Source organism: Marmota flaviventris, chromosome 5 (genome assembly GCF_047511675.1).
Source record: "Marmota flaviventris isolate mMarFla1 chromosome 5, mMarFla1.hap1, whole genome shotgun sequence".
Taxonomy (NCBI): domain Eukaryota; kingdom Metazoa; phylum Chordata; class Mammalia; order Rodentia; family Sciuridae; genus Marmota; species Marmota flaviventris.
Window position 1 is genome coordinate 105,086,841 of NC_092502.1, and position 17,717 is coordinate 105,104,557.

At 34.6% G+C, this 17,717-nt stretch overlaps 1 protein-coding gene across 7 annotated transcripts in view; it reads left to right on the top strand.

Annotated features, from left to right (window-relative positions):
- Bdp1 (BDP1 general transcription factor IIIB subunit) overlaps positions 1-17,717 on the top strand; it is a 95,131-nt gene that overhangs the window by 39,844 nt on the left and 37,570 nt on the right. For 6 of the 7 annotated variants that reach the window (XM_071612490.1, XM_071612492.1, XM_071612493.1 and 3 more), the window contains 6 exons: positions 5,908-7,351; positions 8,357-8,544; positions 9,189-9,411; positions 11,964-12,142; positions 13,074-13,284; positions 14,757-14,896. In XM_071612490.1, coding sequence (XP_071468591.1) covers positions 5,908-7,351; positions 8,357-8,544; positions 9,189-9,411; positions 11,964-12,142; positions 13,074-13,284; positions 14,757-14,896 — 2,385 coding nt within the window. The remainder of the gene's footprint in view (positions 1-5,907; positions 7,352-8,356; positions 8,545-9,188; positions 9,412-11,963; positions 12,143-13,073; positions 13,285-14,756; positions 14,897-17,717) is intronic. The other variant, XM_027927987.2, reaches the window with a different exon arrangement.

Here is a 17,717-nt window from a genome sequence, read left to right on the forward strand (position 1 = left end):
GACAGGGTCTCACTAAGTTGCTTAGGGCCTCCCTAAGGACCTGTGGCTGCCCTTTCGTTTCAATCCTCTTGTCTCAGCCTTCTGAGTTTCTGGGATTACCAGTGTGCACCACTGTGCCAAGCTTAATTTTGTATGGTTTTAGAACTTAATCAGTTCTTTTAGACCAAATCAGATTGGATTTATTTTCTGTGTGATAAGTACAAGTCATAAAATGTTCAAAGATATTTCAAAGTACAACTTGATCTCCAAGGAACTTCATGTCATAGCTTTTATTTTGACTTCTTAGTTATTGGTGGCTTGAAAAGAGTTACTTACCATAAATTAGAATTTGTGTTAACTTGAGTAGCTTATCACTTAATATGCATATTAAGTTAAATGCCTGTATCTAAATATTGTAAATGCTATTTTTTTAAATATTTTTTTTTTTAGTTATAGATAAACACAATACCTTTATTTATTTTATGTGGTGCTGAGATCAAACCCAGTGCCTCACATGTGCGAGGCAAGCACTCTACCACTGAGCCACAACCCCAGCCTACAAATGCTATTTCTTATTTATTTATTTATTTTTTGGTATTAGATTGATCACATATTGCTTTTATTTAAGATTGATATAGGGCTGGGGCTATAGCTCAGTGGCAGAATGCTTGCTTTGCACGTGTGAAGCACTGGGTTCAATCCTTAGCACCACATAAAAATAAACAAAATAAAGTCATTCTGTCCATATACAACTACAAAAAAATTTTTTAAAAAAGATTGATATAAATTTTATGTAGAACTTATTAATGAAAACCCATCTGTTTTTTAAAAAGTATTTATTTGTTAGTTTTAGGTGGACACAATATCTTTATTTCATTTTTATGTGGTGCTGAGGATCGAACCCAGTGCCTCTTGCATGCTAGACAAGTGTTCTATCTCTGAGCTGCAACACCAGCCCAAAACCCATACTGTTTTGTAGCCAAAGTTTTTATTTCCCCTCTGGAGGGTACTAAACCAGAGTGATGGACTTATTAGTGTACCTTAAAAATTTTTATTTTGGGAATGGTTAATGCACACAGATGCAGAGAGAACAATAATGGACTCCCATGTATGCACTGTCCAAGGAGACAGGGTCTCACCAAGTTGCTTAGGGCCTCACTAAGTTGCTAAGGCTGGCTTTGAATTTGTGATCCTCCTGCCTTCACTTCCCAAGTAGCTGGGATCATATGTGTGCACCACCATACCCAGCTGTTGTGCTTTGTTACACCAATTTAAATGTATTTAAACCTTTATTAAAACAGAAAATTTTCTGTATTTCTTGCTTCCTCTACTATTTTTGCTTCACCCCTCAACTCTTTCGCTACCAATGTGCCACAGAATTTTTTGAGTAGGAACCTGTCCAATTATATTACTTGTTATGTATCAGATTTTATTTTCAGGAAACTGACAGGTTGGAGCCTGCATTCAACTGAAAAAAATGTAAATGAAAAAAACATTTAAAAATTAATGTGGGGCTGGAGATATAGCTCAATTGGTAGAGTGCTTGCCTCATGCAAAAGGCCCTGGGTTCAATCCCCAGCACCACACATAATAATAATGTGGCTTAGTAGAAAATTAGATTTTCTTTGGGTGCCTCTGAGTTTCAGAAAACTGGTAGATATTGTTAACACCAGTGCACAATTTGATCTCAGCAACTTCCCTCTCCACAGGTAGCTTTATCATGTGACTTTTCTGACTTTCTGGATATCCAGGATCATTAAAAAAAAATTCTAAAATTCTGTGTTTTGTCAAATCATATATCTCTTTGTATTTACTAGGCAGTTTTCCCTTTCCCCTACTCGGAACACTTTGGCCTGTTCAAGATGCTGTGTAAGAGAAATGGATAATGTATTAAAAAATTCTTCATTCGATAAATTAGTGAATGTTTTTTTCAAACAATCTTCTAGACAATTATGTATCTTTTATATAAATATTGGGGCTTGTGTCATGATTGATGATTTATCTTAAGGAGGCATGCAAATGTTTTGTAGATTCTTAACTCTACATTTTAGAAAAACACATTGTGGACCTGGAAGTAGATGTATAATTTTGTGCCTATCCTTTCTTTAGTCATGATCTCCTTTGTTTGCTTTTCTTCTTAAATTCTGTGATCCATGGAGAGAATTTATGGATCCATTGTATATTTTAAGTTGAGAAATATTCTGAATTAATTAATATCTGAATTCCAGTCTCAAAAACTGCTCTTCAGTTAATTATGCAGCTGATATGAATTCTATGAGAAAAGGTCTGTGTTGCTCATCATCGTATTCCCAGTTCATAGGTACTTTCTGGCATGTAATAGGACTTAGAAATATTTGTTGATTTATTATTCATGAACTCAGTGAGTTATCATATATCATATTTTTTATCCATAAAAATAAACTTATGAAAGTCCTTTTATTATATAAAAACAGTTTCAGCTGTTTAAGCACAATTATAACATTTCATGTTTGTATCTTACAATTTGAATTGATACTGAAATAAGGAAACTACCAATAAAGTATTTGCTTATTAATGCATTTATATGTTTAAAGGATAAACCAGTGTTGAAAATATGACTTTATAAAAATTCTCTTTTCTCATGATTCTCAAATCATATTCCTAGCAGAGTAACCTCACTAAAAGCTAGGTGTTTTTGGATGAGGATAATAAAGAATGCAGTAAGGGCCTGCAGTTTTGGCTCAGAGGAAAAATGCTTGCCTAGTGTGCTTGAGGCACTGGGTTCAATCCTCAGCACCACATTAAAATAACATAAAGGTATTGTGTTGGCTTACAACTAAAAAAATATTTATCTATCTATCTATTTATTTATTTATTTTGTGGTGCTGGGGATTGAACCCAGGGTCTTATGCATGTGAGGCAAGCTGAGCTACCAATTGAGCTATATCCCCAGCCCTTAAAAAATAAATATTTAATAATTAAAAAAAAAAAAGGAATGGGGTGAAATCCATCCAGGATTAACCACGTTAAATTTCCTTTGTCAGTTTATATTAATTTTGCATTTATTGTTCACTAAAGTTAGTGATAGATATAAATACCTCAGTTATATAAACAAGTACAATTTGAAAATCAGTCTATTTCAATCTAAAGACTTTTTTAAGTAAAAAATCACATTATAAAAAAACAGATATTTCAGTGAAGAAAGTTTAGATCCTACAAAAATTCGTGCAATAGCTTCCTTTTCATTATTTTTTTATCCCTTTGATATAGTATCTTTTTCAAATCTCAAAATGTTTATGGTCTGAGATGGCCTATACTGTACTGCCCACTGACTTTGGGCTCATGTTGGTAGGAGGGAATTTTGCACTTGGGTGGGCCTTGCATTTATTTTCTTTCATTGGTCATCCTTCCTTCTAAAGTTGGCAACCTGACATTGTGGCCCTTTTCTGTGTTTACTTACCCCAGGTGAATGGTGCAGTTTCTGTTGTTTTTAGGTATGAAAGGAGCAAGATCCTGAAAATCCTGTCATTTAACTTTAGTCTTTTTTTATACTGGGGATTTAACCCAGAAGCACTTTAGCACTGAGTGACAGACCTGCGTATCCTCCCCAATGTGTCCCCTCCGCCCTGCTGTTTTTACATTTTGAGAAATGGTCTCACTAAGTTTCTTAGGGCCTTGCTAAGTTGCTGAGGCTGTGATTACAGGTGTACGCCATTATGCTTAGCTTTAGTTCTTTTCAAAAAAATAAAAAAAAAATATTTTTTCTTAATTACAAGAAGTGCTTGTCTGTTAGCTCCTCTATTTTAAAAATGTTTTAAAATATTTAATTGACACATAGTAATTACATATATTTATGGAGCATAGTGGGATATTTCAGTACTTATATTCAGTGTATAATTATCAAGGTAATTGGCAAATTTGTTGTCTCAACATTTGTCATTTCTTTGAATTAGGAACAGTCAAAATTCTCTCTACGGGCTATGGTTGTAGCTCAGTGGTAGAGCACTTGCCTAGCACGTGTGAGACACTGGGTTGGATCCTCAGCACCACATAAAAATAAATAAATAAAATAAAAGTATTGTGTCCATCTACAAAAACAATTTTTTAAAAATCATCTCTACTAGCTATTTTGAATATCTAATTAATTATTGTCAATCATAGTTATCCTTCTGTGACATTTTTTCTCCTACATATTTATACCCTCATACATGTTAACCATCCTCTGTTCATCTCCTCCTTCTGCAGTCATAATTTTTAATATATTTTTTTAAAGTTCGTGAATTTTAAGGATAATTCACACACACACATTCTTTAAATTTATTTTTTATTTTTAAAATACCTTTATTTTATTTATTTATATGTGGTGCTGAGGATCAAACCCAGCGCCTCACTTGTGCTAGGTGAGCACTCTACCGGTGAGCCACAACCCCAGCCCCTAATAAATCTTTTTTTAAAGCTGTTAAATGTGCAATTATATACTTGTTCAGCCTGACATGGTTGAATAAATCTTTTTTGTTTCTTTTGATCTAGCTTTTGCCTAAGATTAATGACCTCTCAATACTAACTAAGCTCCTTCATTTGTGTATGTATTTCAATTGGTTTTACTAGCTATCATGGAAAATACAAAGCAAAAGAATGCTGTTGCTTTCTGGAGAACAAAGTGCTTGTTGTGGATAGTGATTGTAAAAAAAAATGTCCAATAGTTCAGCAAAATATAATGCATTGTGGGCTGGGATTGAGGCTCAGAGGTAGAGCGATCGCCTAGCACATGTGAGGCCCTCATAAAAATAAGTAAAATAAAGATATTGTGTCCAACCAACTACAACTAAAAATAAAAAAATATATATTTAGTGCATTGTGTCATTTAAAATTTTTAAAAAATGTTTGGGGGCTGGGGTTGTGGCTTAGTGGTAGAGCACTTGTCTAGCACATGTGAGAAACTGGGTCTGATCTTTAGCACCAAATAAATAAAAGTATTGTGACCATATACAACTAAAAAAACTTCGGTGATAAGCAAAGTGAGCAATCCCCAAAAAACCAAAGGCCAAATGTTTTCTCTATTAATGGATGCAGATCCATAATGAGGGTGGGGGAGAGAAGAATGGAGAAATTTTGGATTGGGCAGAGGGGAGTAGGAGTGTGGATATGGGAAAGATGGTGGAATGAGATGGACATTATTACCCTATGTATGTGTATTATTACATGAATGATATGACTCTGCATTGTGTACAACCAGAGAAATGAGAACTTGTGCTCCATTTGTGTACAATGAGTTGAAATGCATCCTGCTGTCATATATGACTAATTAGAACAAATAAAAAAATGTTTGGAAGGCAGACCTAGTTCCTTAGAAGACTTTCTTATTCAAATCATATTTTCATCTAACTGTTTGAGATGGTCAAGTCTGTCATCGCAAAATGTATGTCTGGGTAGAAGAAAATTGGAGCAAAGAGAGGGAAATACAGAAAAACATCATGAAGTAATGCCAACATAGATTATCAGAGTCTTTCCCAGCTAGTATTTGCATGGAATGGTGAGAATGACAATTGGAAAGGGACTATTCAGGGACAATTAGTGGCTACTGTTATTGATCTCATTAATATTTGACCTTTCTATATGTGTCTTGTATAAGTAGGTACAGTTATTACTTTAAAATTTACTATAATGTAAAAAGATAATTTTTTTTCTCCTTTGATTTTAAAATTTTCTCCACTGATCCTGGGGGCTTCCTTGATTGTTTTTATTTTTACTTCATTCTAATTTTTATTGCTGGAAATTGAATCCAGGGCCATACAAGAACATGCCCTAACATTGAGCTATGCCCAGCCCCTTAATATTTTAAAATTTGAGCATGTCTGGTGTTTTCATAATGATTTCTTGACTATCATTTCTTCCGCTGGTATTCTTGTTTAAAATTTGATTGTCTCCTCTTTTTTTTTTTTTTAATAGCATTCAAGAAGATAAACAAGCAGATGTTGTTAAACAAGTCCCTGTTTCAAGGACCCGATTTCAGAAACCAAAGCCAAATATAGGAAGAGGAAATGGAAGAAGAGAGAGATCCTCTAAGGAAGAAGTACCAGGGGAGATTCTTGCCTCTGGGGAAATGACAGTGGCTTTGAGAGAAATTGTAAAACTAGACACCCTACCGAGGGAGAAGGTACCAGTGACAACCACTACTGCTAAAGAAACTAAGTCATATTTAGAAGAAACTGGAAGAGACATTTCTCTCATGGAGAAGATGCCAGAAATAACTGATAATACTATGGAAATGCAGGCAGATTTGAAAGCAATTGGAAGAGAAATTTGCCCAAGGGAGATGCTATCAGAAATGACCGAGAGCACTGTGCAGAGGGAGACAGATTTGAAAACAACTGGAAGAGAGATTTCCCCAAGGAAGAAGGTGCAGGAATTGATTGATGCCATTCAGGAAATAGACAAAAATTTGGAAGAAACTGGAATAAGAGAAATATCCCCACAGGAAAATGTCCAAGAGATCAAGTCTATAGGTGAGATGGAGACAAATTTGAAAGAAACTGGAAGAGAGATGCCCATAAGGGACAGGACTCCACAAAAGATTGATGTCACTCAGGAAAGAAAGACAGATTTGGAAGAAACTGAAGGAAGAGAAATATCTGCGTTAGTAAAGGCTCCAGAGGAAGTCACAACTATAGATGAAATGAAAACAGATCTGAAAGAAAGTATAGGAGATATTTCCCAAAGGGAAAAGGTGCTAGTGACGGTCAATGACCTAGAGGAAAGGGAGGTTGATTTGAAAGAAACTGGAAGAGACATTTCTCTGATGGAGACCATAGCAGGAGAGATGACTGCCATTGAGGAAATGGAGGCAGATTTGAAAGATACTGGAATAGACATTTCCCTTATGGAAACTGTGTCAGGAGAGATGACTGCTGTTGAGGGAATGGAGACAGATTTGAAAGATACTAGAAGAGACATTTCCCCCATGAAGACCATATCAGGAGAGATGACTGCCATTGAGGGAATGGAGGCAGATTTGAAAGAAATTGAAACAGACATTTCCCTGATGGAGACCATATCAGGAAAGATAACTGCTATTGCGGGAATGGAGGCAGATTTGAAAGATACTGGAAGAGACATTTCCCCGATGGAGACCATATCAGAAGAGATGATTGCCACTGAGGGAATGGAGGCAGATTTGAAAGATACTGGAAAAAAAAATTCCTTGGGGAAGAGAGGATCTGAAAAGATGGGTGTTACCGAGGAAATGGTGGCAGATTTGGAAAAAACTGGAAAAACAGACATTTCTCCAAGGGAAAACGAATCAGAGGAATCCAGTACTTCAAAGCAAACTGAAGCAAATGTAATGCAGAGCAGTAGTGGTGACACCAGTACCGTACCTTCACTAGATATGAAAGTATGTATTTTTTGTCCTTTAAGTTTTTTAAAAATAATTTTTTCAGGTCAAAGTTACCAAAATAATTCCATGATTATTGACTTTAAAAATCCAACAACACTTTAAATCTCTAAAAGTTGCAAGTCTTTCCCAGTCTTAAAATTTTATATTTTGGACCTTGAAAAACTGTGTTCTTTAAAAAACAAAACAAAACAAAAAAAGTTTAGATACTGGGGATTGAAACCAGACACACTTTATCTCTGAGACACATCCTCTTCTTTTTAATTTTTTATTTTGGATAGGGTCTCACTAAGTTGTTGAGGCTGGCCTCAAACTTGAGATCTTCCACTTTTAGTCTCAGCCTCTGTAGTCATAGTCACTGTTTTTATAGGCATATGGCACCATGCCGAACAAATTTTTAATAACTATTTGAAGGTTTTTTTTTTTTTTGATAAAAGGAGTGTGAACATATGCTGGAATTTTTATTTTGTCCATATTTGTGTCTGTATTTCTCTTTATTTACTGTTCTACCTGATTTACGTTACTTCTAAGTTTCTTTTGTTGAAAATTTTATCTTGTTCATGTTATTTGAAGTTCATCCTTTTTTTTAAGAATTTTTTTTCTGACTTTTTTTTTAAATACACATTTTTAAAAATATTTTTTTAATTGTCGATAGACTTTTATATTATTTATTTATATGTGATACTGAGGATCAAACCTGGTGTCTCACACATGCCAGGCAAGTATGCTACTGCTGAGCCCCAGCTGCAGCCCCAGCCTCTTTTTCTGACCTTTTCTTGGTTAGATAATGGCACTTGTGGTTTGGAAAAATCCTAATGCACAATATAAAAGGAAAGCTTTTTCCTTGGTTCTGGGTTTTAACATTTGTATGTTAAATTTTATTTAGAAATTAAGAACGAAAGTTTTAAAGGAAAGTGTCCAGAAGACAATAGACATTTGAAGTTTGTAATGTATGAAATGCTTGTAGAATGTGTATGTGCTCATTTACTGTAACTATTTCCTTAGAATATTAGCAGTGAAGTATTATCAGTGATGCATATGCCTACAGAAGAAAACAGAAATTCTGAAAAGGAGGTATCCTGTCATTTGAGTCATTTGAAGACTTCTTCACAAACTTCTGAAATTGGTGAAATAGAAGACCAGGAGATAAGACCTCCAGATGTTCCAGAACAGTTTTCAGATATTAATTTAAGGTATAAGTATATAAAGGTCGAAGTGTTTTTAAAGAAAAAGCATATAAAGTTGTATTTATAGATTATGTCAAACTAAGGTTTCAAGGCATAACATACGGGATAGTGTTAGAGATTTTTAAATAGTTTTTGGAAGACTAGGAGACGGGATTGAGGTCATTCTGACACTGGCTTGTAAGAATCACTATCATGTATAAAATTGACAGACCACCTACTCCTAAGTCAACATAGGTTTTACAAACTGCTTTCTTTGTATAATGACAATGTAATTCCCTAGATTCATGCCTGGATTGTACTACTCTTGGTTTTTGGAATCTACCAAATAAGTTGATTTGTTTTCCTGTTAAGAATTAGGATTTGAAAGACAGTTGAGTGAGTTAGACATCATTAGCCTAAGTACATGTATGAAGACACAAATGGTCTGAAAATACTTTGTGTACAACTAGTGACTTGAAAAATTGTGCTCTATATGTGTAATATGAAATGAATTGCAATCTGCCATTATATATAACAAATTAGAATAAATAATTTAATAAAAAAAAGAATTAGGTTTTAATGTTTACTGCTAATTGCTAAGTTTGTCCTTCAATCCCACTTGCACTGCCCCTTCAGTTCATTCTAAAATTTGATAATCCTTGTTCCCAAAGCAGATCTCTTCTTCAAGAACAGAAGGCACCTGAAGTTAAACCAGCACCTTTTGTGAGAAGCCTATTAAAAAGACCAAAACCAAATTTAACAAGAGCAGCTTTAAAGAAAGAGACTGCAGAAGCCCAAAAATATGTACCTGGGAAGAAGTTGGAAACTGATGAAGTAGAGACCACTGTGATACAGCAGGACAGTGAACAAGCTAGTACTCTCCCTTCTCAACATGTGAGTGATTAAGATGGAGGTTGTAGGAGCTGGGTGCGTTGGCACGAGCCTGTGATCTCAGCAACTCAGGAGGCTGATGCAAGTTTGAGGCCACCCTCAGCAAATTAGCAGGTTCTAATCAACTTAGTGAGACCTTGCCTCAAAATAAAAAGTGCCAGGGATGTAGCTCCATGGTTAAGTGCCTTTGAGTTCAATCCCTGGTAGAAAAGAAGAGATGATGCTTATGTATGTGGGTTGGGGGTTACTATAGTTGTAAGTTTCTTCATATAATTTTTATTTTGTATGATTACATTCCCACGCTTAATGTGCCTCATTATTCTGCAGAGTTTGTGTAGGAATCTTAATGTGTCATAGGAAGTTGAGGTTCTGGCTATATTTAGTTAGCTCTCCACCCCCACCCCCACTTCTGTGCTGGGGATTGAACCTAGGGCCTTGTGCATGCACTATACCACTGAACCATATCCCTAGCCCTTAGCTTTTTGTCACTGACCAAAAGACCTGACATGAATAACATAGAAGAGGATAAAGTTTATTTTGGCTCATGGTTTCAGAGATTCAGTCCTTGGTTGGCCAGATCCTTAGCTTTGTAGGACATTATAGAAGAAGGACATGGTGGAGGGAATCAACTCAGGACATGGCAATCAGGAAGCAGAGACAGTGTGCTGCTCTCTAGGGACAAAATATAAACCCCAAGATATGCACCCAGTGACCTCCTTCCTCTCAGTCATACCATACCTGTCTACTGTTTTGACCCAGATAATACTTAGAATGGATTAATCCATTGATTAGGCTACACTTCTAACTCTTTTTACCTAAAAAATTCTTGCATTGTCTCACACATGAACTTTTGAGGGATGCCTCATATCTAAACCAAAACAGGCTTCGCAACTGTAGCCAAATGATGTAACAGATTTCTTCTAGGAAAATGGGAATTATAGTGCTTTATTTTACTCTGTTGTGAAGGTGAAATGAAAAATTAAAAACTTGGTATGAATTAAGAGTATCAGTATATGGTCCATAACAAGAATTAAAATTCTTACATGGCATCTTAAAGTACTTTAGTTCTTTATTATGCATCAGTATTTATATTTTTCCTGACCTTATGTTTATAAAAGATAAACTACTTTTTTATTAATTATTTTTTCTGATTATAAGAATTTTAACTTGGAAAAAAATACCTATGTTCTAAAAAGTGAGAGTCCTTTATAATGTCTCATCCCTCCATCCCAATTAATCATATAGCAGCTTTGCATTTTTGTTCCTAGACTTTTCTGTGTAGCTATTTATAAAATAATATACAAGTATTTTTATTATTTTCAAAAATGGCGTCATTCTTGCCTTCTGATTTTTCTACTAAACACAATACTGTGAACATTTTCTTTGGATCAATACAGAGAAATGTCTTTGTTTGAGGTACTGAGGATTGAACCTAGGTCTTTGTGCATGTTAGACAAGTGCTCTACCATTGAGCTACATCCCCAGACCTTTATTGAAATTTTTATTTTGAGACCAGGTCTTGATAAGTTTCCCCATGCTGCCCTGGAGCTTGCCATCCTTCTGACTCGGCCTCACATGTAGCTGAGATTATACGTGTGTTCCATCATGTCTGGTAAAATTTGTCTTTTAAATGTCTATGTCATATTGCATTGTAAAGAAATTAAAGTTTATATAATCTCCCACTCATAGATCTGTTGTATGTCCAATATCTTGTTTGTTTGGGGGTGGGTGGGGGCTATTAAATTATTCTAATAAGTATCTTTGTATATTTGCTCATAGGTACTTTGTTGGAAGGGAATACTGAGGATGGAACCCAGGGGTGCTTTACACACTGAGCTACATGTCTGGTCTTTTTTATGTTCTGGAGTCTTGCTAAGTTGTTGAGGCTAGCCTCAAACTTGGATCCTTCTGCTTCAGCCACCCAGGTTGCTGGGATGATTATAGGGTACATCAATAAGCCCAGCTATTTGAGTATTTTCACATTTTATTTTATTTATATGTGGTGCTAAGGATTGAACCAATGCCTCATGTGTTAGGCAAGCGGTCTACCACTGAGCTACAATCCAGCCCTATTTGAGTATTTTTATAAGATAAATTTCTTTCTTTCTTTTTCTTTATATATATATTTTAAGTATAAATGGACACAATACTTTTATTTGTTTATTTTTTGTGTGGTGTTGAGGATTGAACCCAGTGCCTCACACATGCTAGGTAAGTTCTCTACTACTGAGCCACATCCCCAGCTCCTAAGATGAATTTCTAGAGGTGGAATTGCTGGGACTTTAAATTTTTGATCAGTAACTGCCCCATTGTCTTCTACTTCAAATGGTGTATGAAAGTTTTTGTTTCACTATACTTTTTAGCGGGAATGGATACTGGGAATTAAACCAGGAGCATTCTGCCTCTGATATACACAGCCCTTTTAAAAAATTTTATTTTGAGACAGAGTCTGGCTAAGTTACCCAGGCTGGCCTTGGACTTGAGATCCTTCTGCCTTGGCCTTATTTCCCTATACTTTTACCAACTCAGGATGATTTCTTTTTTCTGCCTTCCAGGATGTGGCTTCCCCAATAACATCAAGAGAAAAAAATAAATCGGGTCACAAGAAGGAGGAGACTGTCACATTACCATGTATACAGACTGAAAAAGACACTTCACCTTCAAATTCTCATGAACCTAAAGAGGAGTCTCAGGCAACACAAACACAGGAAAATGAATTAGTTGTTCCTACGGGGTAAACAGTGATATTTCCTTGAAAATCTAAGAGACATTTCTTTGAAAAATTTTTTATTATTATTTAAGTGTGCTAATGTTTTTTAAAAAGGAATATAAAGAATATTTGGTTTATTTTAATTGATATGGCAGACTATCTACATAGAAAATAAAATTGAATTCAACTTGGTACTTTTTGGTACTGGGGATTGAAACCAGGGGCACTTAATCACTGAGCTCCATCCAGCCCTTTTTATTTTTTATCTTCAATAGGGTCTCACTAAGTTGCTTAGGGCCATGGTAAGTTGCTGATCCTGGCCTCAAACTTGGGAGTTCTCCTCCCTTAACCTCTGAGTCTCCTGGGTAATAGGCATGCCCCATCGTGCCTGGCTCAGATTGACATTTTAATGCTTTACTGTTAACTACTTAAGATTTTTTTTTTTTTTTAAATATATGGACAGCATGCCTTTATTTTATTTATTTATTTTTATGTGGTGCTAAGGATTGAATCCAGTGCCTCAGACATGCTAGGCAAGCACTCTGCCACTGAGCCACAACCCCACCTCTACTTAAGATTCTCTACAAAGAAATTCATTAAAAAATACATGTATATATGCCATGAATTCATTACCATTTTCATCAATTTGAGGCATACATACCAGAGGCATTAAGTATGTTTACATTATTCTGTAGTCATTACTATCATCCATCTCTAGAACTTTTTTGTTTTTGTTTTTTTTCCCCTACAAACTTAAACTGTATCCATTAAGCATTAACTTCCCTTATCTTATAACTTTTCTAAAATATTTTTATAATCAAAAACGTCATTTTCCTTTAATGGTAAGAAGTATTTTTTATAGAGGCTTTTAGAAGAGGTTTAAATTATATATTTTTACAATGGTTTTCAACTTTTTACTATCAGGCCTTCTCTCTTTCTTCCTATTCTTTTACAGGACTCCTGAAATTAAAGCTTTCCCACAAGAAGTGAAGGAAAGTGTTATCCAAAGTTCTGGACCAGTGAGGGGTCGACTTCAGAGACCTAAACCAAATATAAGAAAGGCTAGACACAGGCAAATAGTAGAAAATGATGAAGCCAAAGGCATAATTAAGGAAGAAAGATCATTACTACAAAAAAATGAAAGTAATAAGAAGTCCCTGACAATGGTGAGTTATCATATAACTAAATCGAATCCTTTTAAATGCATATTAAAACATCAAGCCCAGTGTGGAAAGCCTATAATCCCAGCAGCTCAGAGATTGAGGCAGGATCAGGAGTTCAAAGCCAGCTTCAGCAAAAGTGAAACCCTGTTTCTAAATAAATACAAAATAGGGCTGGGATATGTGGTCGAGGGCCCCTGAGTTCAATCACTGGTACCTCCCAAAACAAAAAACATCAAGCGATAGCTCAGGCTTGAAGTAGAATATAGTCATCTCACCCTTATTCTCCCTAGTGAATACATAATGTGTCCCAATTTTGTTTGATTTACTATTTCAGGTTTTTTTTTTTTTTTTTTTTTTTAACCGAAAAGACATTACCTGCCCAACTAATGACACTTATGTGAAATGTTTAATCAAAACAAAATAATAGTAAACCTCAAGTGTCAACACCTGAGATAACCACTGAGAATCTTTTGACCTATCTTACCGAATTAATCTCCATGCACACTTATGCGCACATTTAATACTATAATTGGATTTTTATATCAGGAAATAGGATTTAAACCCTTTTTGCTATGTGACAACACTGTGGGTTTTTAAAATATTGTTTTAGTTGTTGATGAACCTTTATTTATTTATTACTTTATACGTGGTTCTGAGAATTGAATCCAATGCCTCACACATGCTAGGCAAGTGCTATACCACTGAACCACAATCTCAGCCCACAATGCTATTTTGAATGATAATTTAAGAAATCTCTTAGTAAATCTTTTGATATTAGAAAAAAAACTAAGTAGTATAATGCCTGAAACTATTTCAGGTAGTCCTTATTTTTCCTGTAATAAGGGAAAACCTAGATTTAAAGTGATTATATGATTATAATAATCCTTATTTGAGCCAAAATACTTAAAAAAAAATCTGTTAAACTTTTTTTTGTAGTTTTTCAAGCATTAAACATATTACTGTGAAAGCACTGTAATTTTCTTTCTGACCTAGCCAGTCTTGTTTTCACAACAAAACATGAACATCAGTTACCCAGTTTGAATCTTAATTTTATTTTTTACTGATTTTTTGTAATATATTCTGCGTAATAAGTTTTTTGCCTTTTTTTGGGGTGGGGGGCTGCATTATTGAATCTTAATTTTACAAAACTACATACCCTGGCTTGGGGATATAACTCAGCGTTAAAAGGCCCTGGGTTCAATTTCTAGTACCAAAAGCTAAAAACAAAAACTAGATACCTGGGGACTGGGGTTATAGCTCAGTGGTAGAGCACTTGCCTAGTACATGTGAGGCATTGCTGTGATCCTCAGCACCACATAAAAATAAATAAATAAAATAAAGGTATTGTGTCTACCTACAACTAAAAAAAAGAAAAAATTAAACTAGATAGCCTTTTTAATGATTGAAATATTTTGGGAGGTATGTTCTGCTGTAAAATAAACACATAATACATTAATATGGTTTTATCTTTTCAGTCAAATTCTCAACTTGAAACTGAAATTGAAGCTGTATCCTCCAAAGTTTCAGAATGCAGAATGGATGAAAATCAAAGTCATGTGGTTCTTGTAGAAAACCTTCATGTTAATGAAAGAAATATTTTAGATGAAAAGATGAGGTAAGTTTGCTTTTAATGAGAAAAGCACAAAAGTTTTCATTGTTTGGATTTTTGCATAATTTTATATAACTTTGTATTCTGAAAATTTTATGAAAGGATAAAGTAATAATTAAGTTAGAAGGTTTTTTTATTTTTTGGTACTGGGGATTAAATCCAGGAGTACTTAGCCACTGAGCCACTTTCCCAGCCCTTTTTATTTTTTGAGACAGGCCTAGGGCTCCACTAAGTTGGAAAACTGGCTTTGAACTTGAATACTCTTAATCTCAGCCTCCTGAACTGCTAGGTTTATAGGTGTTGGCTGTCGTGCCTGGATGAACTAGAGTATTTTAAATTTAATTCTTTAAATATTTTTAAGAGTCACATTGCTGATATTGTGAATGTTTGGCAGCTATCCTTAGTTTTGTCATTAAAGCTAAATTGTTATATTTTAAGGTTCTTTTCTTTTGCTTTATTTTTAAAAAATACTTAAAGGATTCCTTTGTATCTTTAGAAATTTATAAGTAAAAATCAGACTTAATAAGTGCTATGAAGTACTTACTAGATACTCTATTTAGAGGTAACTACATCTAAGCCAAATGGTAAAATGATCTTTTAAATAAGTTGCAGTTAGGAGACATTTTGTCATTAATGCTTTTACATATTTCTTGCAGTCTGCTTTATTACTAGTATTAAAGTAGGAGTATTAGCTTCTTTAGTAAAAAACACCTTTCCTTTCTGAATATAATTCATGATCCATATAATTTATGATGTTATCTTTATAACTAGAGTATGTTTTAGTGAAATATTTATTCATTTTCTTCTAGGATGTCTCCAGCACCTATGGGTTTACTTTGATTGTCCAGTGTTCTTTAATTATGGAGTGATAGTGGTTTTTTGTGGGGGTGGTGGGGGTGGAGGTGGTGCAGAAGAGACATTATTATATTTTTTTTTTATTCTCTAGTTAAGTGAAGTCATAGAAAAAAAATTTAACCGTGTTATGTCATCTTTCTGAACACAGGGTGCTGTTGAGTTTAGGTTGTTTTAAACAGTTTGCTTTCATTGGAATAGATTTGTAATGTAAAACATTTATTGGTTTAGTATGGATTCATTTTGTTTACTTTTTCTTTTCTTGATAGTCTTTTCATTTTATGATTAAGGTCAATTTTTACTTCCCATTAATTTCAAATTCTTAATGAAATGACTAAGAAATGGGTAAGCCATTTCTTCATTTTTTAATAATTTGATGTTTAAATGAAGTCACTGATGCTTAGTAGTGTTTTTTTTCACTAAAGTGTGTTACAAATACACTTGTTTCAGAAATGCTATTGGATTAGGTTGATGACTGATCCCAAGGAGAATTGATAATTAATTTCCCTTAATGATTCTAGGAAACACTTTCTCCCAAACTTTAAAGATGAACCTGTTTACATCTTTGACTCTCCTAGTTACTAATTATGTTGTTCTTTTCTGTATATAATTTAATCTGGTTTTGATCTGACAGAATTTTATGACCTTATTCTTGTTCATTCATTTCACAAATATTTTAGTGTCCTCTTTGTGCCAGACATTGTTCTAAGTGCTGATAATAAGAGACTGAAGAAACAAAAATTTTTGTCACTGTGAAGATTATTTTGAATAGAGGAGACAGATTACAAACAAGAGAAATAACTTGAATAAATAACTAATAAATTAGAGAAAAACAAAAAGTGCTGGAGAAGGAGTACCATTGGAGACAAAAGTTAAAAGAAATGAAGGAACATGGGGCTGAGGTTGGGGCTCAGCAGTAGTGCACTTGCCTGGCATGTATGAGGCACTGGGTTAGATTCTCAGCACTGCATATAAATAAATAAAATAAAGGTCTACCAACAACCAAAAAATTTAAAAATAAATAAATAAATAAAAGAAGTGAAGGAATAGGTTAAGAGAATGTCCAGGAAGTAGGAACAGCAATTCAGAAGTACTCAGAGTATGCCTGGCATGTTTGTAGAAACAGCAGAAAGGCCAGTGTGGACCAGAGTGAGAGCAAGGAGTGGTAGACATAGGAGAGTTAAAGGCTGGACGATCAAGATAGGTTGTGTAGAGACACTGTGAGGATTTTGATATTTACTCTAGTGGGCTTTTACGTATTAGTGACTTTCAAGGTCTGTTTCTCTTAATGTTCTCATCTATAATTGAGTAGACCTGGAGGACTTAAATAGTTTAAAGTAATATTGGCAATTTAGAATTTAAATTTAATTTTTCAGGATTTATGACTTTCAGATTGGTAAGCTTCTACTATATATGAACAGTGTTTCCTGAAAGAAGCTTTTCATGATTCAAATATGCTTAGCCTTTTTTTTTTTTTGTACCAGGGATTGAACCCATGAGCGTTTAACCCACTGAGCCACATCCCCAGCCCTTTTTAAATATTTTATTTGGAGACAGGGTCTCGAAAAGTTCTTAAGTGCCTCGTTAAATTACAGTCAGGCTGGCTTTAAAGTTGAAATCCTCCTGCTTCACCCTCCTGAGCTGCTGGGATTACAGTCATGCCCAGCTTAGCCTTTGTATTTTTTAATGAGAGAATTCTAACTATTAAGACTTCCTGTGTAGAAATCAATCCCGTGCCTTTTCTTTCTTTTTTTTTTTAATATATTTTTTAAAGTGGTATATGGATACAATATCTTTATATTATTTATTATTAATATTAGTATTTCTTTTTGGGGGAGCGGGTGCCGGGGATTGAATTTAGGAGTCACATCCTCAGCCCTTTTTTTGTATTTCATTTAGAGACCGTCTCACTGAGTTGCTTAGGCCTTGCTAAATTACTGAAGCTGTCTTCGAACTTGCAATCCTCCTGCCTCAG